We start from the raw sequence: 5,388 nt of genomic DNA on the forward strand, positions 1-5,388 counted from the left end.
TTGTAACACTAATCAGTTGAGATTAGTCAAAGCAGAGTTTACTTCAGATATTCTGATAAATGTCTCTATCAAGCTGTCTGATCATAAATAAGCACAACTGCCCAAAGCAAAGTCTGCATATGCAGCCAAGCATGCTGGGAAAGGAGGCTGACCTGACCCTAGATCCAATAGGAGAGTCCAATCCGCAGGGCTGGATAAGGTAATGGGCAAAATAAGAATCTGTTGTTATTTTACTTGGATTGTTGTTGCTTGTTCAGATCTCTACTGACATTAGGTGAAAACCATGGTAAAACATGCCATTACGAGATCAAATGGAGTGTATTTGAACATAAGTGAAAGTTTATTAACACATTGGGAATGTAAATGCTAAATGCTTCTTGATACTTGTTTTGTGGTAGAACTGGCCTGATGGTCATGGAAGGGGGTTGAGGGTCTCATGCTGTACTTCTCTCTCCCCTGAGAGGGAGGAGACAGGCATTGATTTGCAGCCATTTGCTGAAGGTTTCTTCTTTCTGTTGTGCTATTCCCTCAAGGAACCTGGAGATATCCACCCACCCTTGCCCCCGACACAGACACTCACCCATTATGTGTCTCTGTCCCCATCCCCCTCTCAAGGGAAATGTAAACAGCTTTCCCCTCCTCCGTAGATTTCTCACTCACATCTCACACTTTTCTTTCTTTCAGGCACCTTCAGTCTCTTGCACAATTTACACATATAAGGCCAGAGGTTTTGCATTTGATTGACAGGAGGGCAACATTTGGTTCTCACACAATGCTAAGAATGGGCCCGCCTAATAGCTTCATGGATTTATGCACATACTAACCTGTATAAAGACAAACTTTAAAATTATAAAAGCCAACAGAAGCCCAAAATGCAGCTGAGAAAACAGACCATCAGCACGTTCCACAGGTGAAGGAACACACACAACTTAAACATTCACACATTCACAAAATCTCAAATGTTTGTAAACAAACTTTAGGTTTCTTCTGATTTGGACAGAGTTTGAAATTCATATATTGCTTCAAATCATAACCAGAACAATTGACTTTTCTGTCAACAGTTTTAGTTTCTAACACATGCAGAATATAGCAATGCAAGAATGCGAGGACTGCAGGGTGGAAACATTAAAATTCTCTGTTGCAATTTTTAAAAAGGTTTTCCTGACTCAGCAGTTGCTTATTTTGTCACCATTTCCACCTTCGTTGGAGGAAATTCCTCTACAGTTTAATCATGTGAGACCAAGAAAGAATCTGTTAAATATAAATCTTGTCTGAAACAGTTTCCGAGAGAAGATTGAGAGAGATTTCCAGAGTTCTTGCTGTCCATCTTTATGAAGGCTTGTTGAATAATTGACTTTATTTTACATTTTCGAGTCAATATTCCTCACGTCCACATCATGCATTCTGTTAAATACTGCTGGATACTGGGTTAGTAAAACAACTATTGCTATGTAACCTAAACTTAACCTGAAAATACAAGACAAGACAAATCGCCACCTTGGAATTACAAGGTTCTATCTGCATTCTGAGCAGTTTTGAGATATTGAACATTTTTGCAATATGTGAAAAATTAAATTTTGACAAAAATGTCAGATAGAACCTTATAATTCCAAGGTTACAAAATGTAAAGATTGCCTTCATGACCTCATTATGGCATCATCCTCTGCTGTCCATTTGGAGGTACACAGGGAATTGCCTTCTGTCTTCACAAAAGCCTCATGTGAAACCTGATCTTCATCAAAGTTTCATGTATAATGAGTCTCTTATCAGCCCGCCTATCAAATCAAGACAAATGACTCTTACCAGCTACAGTTTATAACAACAGAAATGCATTATTAAACTTTTATGTTTATTTAGTGTAACTTTATGGGAAATTTGATGAGTGAAGACCACACTCAAAAAAACAAAAACACATTATTTTATAATTACTTGCTAAAGAATATTTAAAATTTAGTCAAATTCCGAGTTTCAGGTAAGACCGCGAAATTTTGGTTGGGTATAATTGTGGCTGTACGTGACCAGCCAGTTTTTTAAATGGGGGTTTCTGTATAGACTGACCATCTCTTCCCTCTTGGGATGAAACCTTAGAGTTAAATGGGATAGAAAGACACCATTGTCAGCATGGCATGGCTGGAAAGGGGGCTTATTCTCTTGAGCTAATATAACAAAGAGCATGGGTATCCAAATACACACTTTTTGTGAAAAACATCAAATTAAATGTGCGTGTGTTTGTAAACAACTGTACGTGTAGATATCGCAGGCATTACAATTCACCTATCAATTCAGTTAACAAAATGAACTTGATTCATGCCTACTTCAAAGGAAGGGTGCTGAAGGTAAAACTCAAGAATCCTGAGAGTTCCATAAATAAATATAAGAAATAAGAATAATGCATTGAAAAGTTGTCAGTGTGGCTTCTTTCAATATGTTTAAAGCTTAGCTCATATACCTTTACTTTAAAAGACTGAAAAAAAGCCCAAATGAAATTTTCAATGAACCTATATCAGAAGACAATGTTATCAGCACTTCTTTGAAAAACATAAAATCTGAGGTGAGAGATTCATCCATGAAGCTGACCTCATCTTTTACCCTCAGATCACCGTGATAAAAAACATGAGAGAAGATGTTTGCTTTAACACATATTTTAATTGAAAAATACTTCAGGTTTCATTTTGACTCTGTAACACACTGACAGTCTAATATCTGATCTACAGTGTTGTACACTACTATCTTGGTAAGAAAAAAGTGCTTATAGGTGGACCGTGTTGCAGGCAATGCCCGGTCCATCACTTGTGTTCTTCAGAGTTCCTGTATCTTCACGAGGCCTCATACTCACTCAGACCCTGTGAAGTTACAGTAAATTTGTGAATAACAAGGTCCTCAAACCCCAAATTCTTTCTGGGATTTTGAAGCTACAGTTCTTGATAATGTTCTTAGAAGTTCACTTTGCTCCATGAGAGTCAAAATAAGATATCAAGCATTCCATGAAATGTTACAGCGTTTTTCACAGTGCTTCAGTAGAGGCTCCTTCAAACTGATGACCAGGCTATGCAAATAAATGGCAGCTTAATCGGGACCAGCCCTTTTATATTAAACAAATCATTTCCAATTTTTTTGGTTCACCTGCGCCATCACGATCACATGCAACATAAATCCAGCTCGAGAACAAACAACCATTCAGATAATGGTCAACAGTGCAATGTTGAAATGGCAAACCCAATGACTCAAGCCATCAGCAATGGAAAAAAAAGGCAGGTTCAGGCTTAGAGAGTTATCGCTTCTTTTTCTGTTTGAGGCTTTTTCGTCGCTTGACTATCATTTCATACAGTTTGTCCATGCCTTCGTGAAGCCCCTCACCAATGATGGCACAGGCCGGTTGAATGTGGTAAGTAGTGGCAGGCGTGAGTTCCTGGAGCGCGAGCTGCTTCTCTATGTCAGCCACAGACAGAGATTTTGGCAGGTCCTGTTTATTAGCTATGACTAAAAGCGGTGTTCCTTGGTTTTCAGCAAATTTGGTCACTTTATGGAGCTCCGTCTTGGCCTCCTCCAGTCGATCCACGTCTACAGAGTCCACCACATAAATAATGCCATCCGTGCACCTACTGTAAGATTTCCACAAGGGCCGGAGTTTCTCCTGCCCACCAACGTCCCAAAAATGACAGCTTATGCCTTTGGCAGTGCCATTACTAAGCTTGATCTTTTCCGTGTTGAATCCTATTGTGGGCACAGTATTGACAAACTCGTTGAATTTCAGTCTGTAAAGGACCGTGGTTTTCCCTGCTGAATCCAAGCCAAGCATCACTATATGGAGGGACTGAAACGCGGATATATTGGAGAAACTGTTCCCCATTTTGATCTCCTCGTTAGCAGGGGTAAAAACCAAAGCAGACCCCTCGGCACCAGCGATTAGACCAAATTCAGACTGGATGTGATGGAGTGATCATTGCAGTGCGCGTGAGATCAGCTCGTGCTCGGTAAACACTCCTCTATGTGCGGAGAGCCTCCGCAATAACAGCTCACATCAACATTCCCACCACAAACTGCTTAAAATTCCTCCTGATGGCTCGGTGGTCAGTCTCTCCCGGTAGTCGTCCACATTAGCGATGAATGAATATGATCAGAAATCTGCTTTGGACGTAACACGAACGCGTCTACTCACGCAGTGATGGACACAAGCGAATGTATGATAATGAATGGAAGCCAGCAGTGGCCCTGCAGCAGCTGCTCCTCACGCTGGAGAAACTCCGCCCGCATTTCATGTGAAAACTGAAAAACAAACCCCTCTTATGGCAAGCCATTTATTCATTAAAACTAGCCAGTGTACATTTTTATGTTACGGGCACTTTTTTAAACACTTGCAAGTATATATAATGTATATATAATACATACTAATTTCGTTTTTTTTTTTTTATTTTTTTTTTTTTACACAGTAAAACACATAACATGGACAATTTGAGTCTACATAAAGTAAGCCTAATTTTTGCTTTATTATTATTATTATTATTAGTTATTATTTTAAAATGTGTGATGTTACCTATCTGCAAATGTATTTTGTCATGTTGTGCTTAAAAAAAAAAAAATTGCGCTTAAATAACTACAAATAACTGAGGAAGGTTCAATGGTCATTCAATGGTCCCTCATTAATTATTCATTAAAGGATTAGTTCACTTTCAAATAAAAATTTCTTGATAATTTACTCACCCCCATGTCATCCAAGATGTCCATGTCCTTCTTTCTTCAGCTGAAAAGAAATTAAGGTTTTTGATGAAAACATTCCAGGATTTTTCTCCACATAGTGGACTTCAATTGGCTCCAAATGGTTGAAGGTCAAAATTACAGTTTCAGCGCAGCTTCAAAGGGCTTTAAATGTAGGGCTGCAACGATTAATCGCGATTAATCGTTTGCAAAATAAAAGTCTGTGTTTACGTAATATATATGTGTGTTCTGTGTATAATAATTATGTATATGTAAATACACACACATTCATGTATATATTTAAGAAAAATTTTATATTTATATATAAAATATTTATGTTTATATGTAATATAAAATATATATAAATATATATATTTATAATACATTCATATATTTCTAAACTTTATACCTGTATGTGTGTGTATTTATATATACATAATTATTATACACAGAACACACACATATATATTACGTAAACACAGACTTTTATTTTGCAAACGATTAATCGCGATTAATCGCTGCAGCCCTAATTAAATGATACCAGATGAGTAATGAGGGACTTATCTAGCGAAACGATTGGTCATTTTCTAAAAAAACTAAAATAAAAAATGATATACGTTTTAACCATAGATGCTCGTCTTGAACTAGCTCTCTTCTTCTTCTCTATTAGAATTCCAGAAGTGTAGACACTGG

General features: G+C 37.7%; 1 protein-coding gene across 1 annotated transcript; it reads right to left on the bottom strand.

Annotated features, from left to right (window-relative positions):
* Positions 1–2,633: 2,633 nt before the first annotated feature.
* Positions 2,634–4,180, bottom strand: arl4cb (ADP-ribosylation factor-like 4Cb). The gene has a single exon (XM_067409103.1). It carries the CDS (start codon positions 3,848–3,850, stop codon positions 3,272–3,274), a length of 579 nt encoding a protein of 192 aa, XP_067265204.1. The 5' UTR covers positions 3,851–4,180; the 3' UTR covers positions 2,634–3,271.
* Between the last annotated feature and the right edge of the window lie 1,208 nt (positions 4,181–5,388).

This window comes from Chanodichthys erythropterus, chromosome 14 (genome assembly GCF_024489055.1).
Source record: "Chanodichthys erythropterus isolate Z2021 chromosome 14, ASM2448905v1, whole genome shotgun sequence".
Taxonomy (NCBI): Eukaryota; Metazoa; Chordata; class Actinopteri; order Cypriniformes; family Xenocyprididae; genus Chanodichthys; species Chanodichthys erythropterus.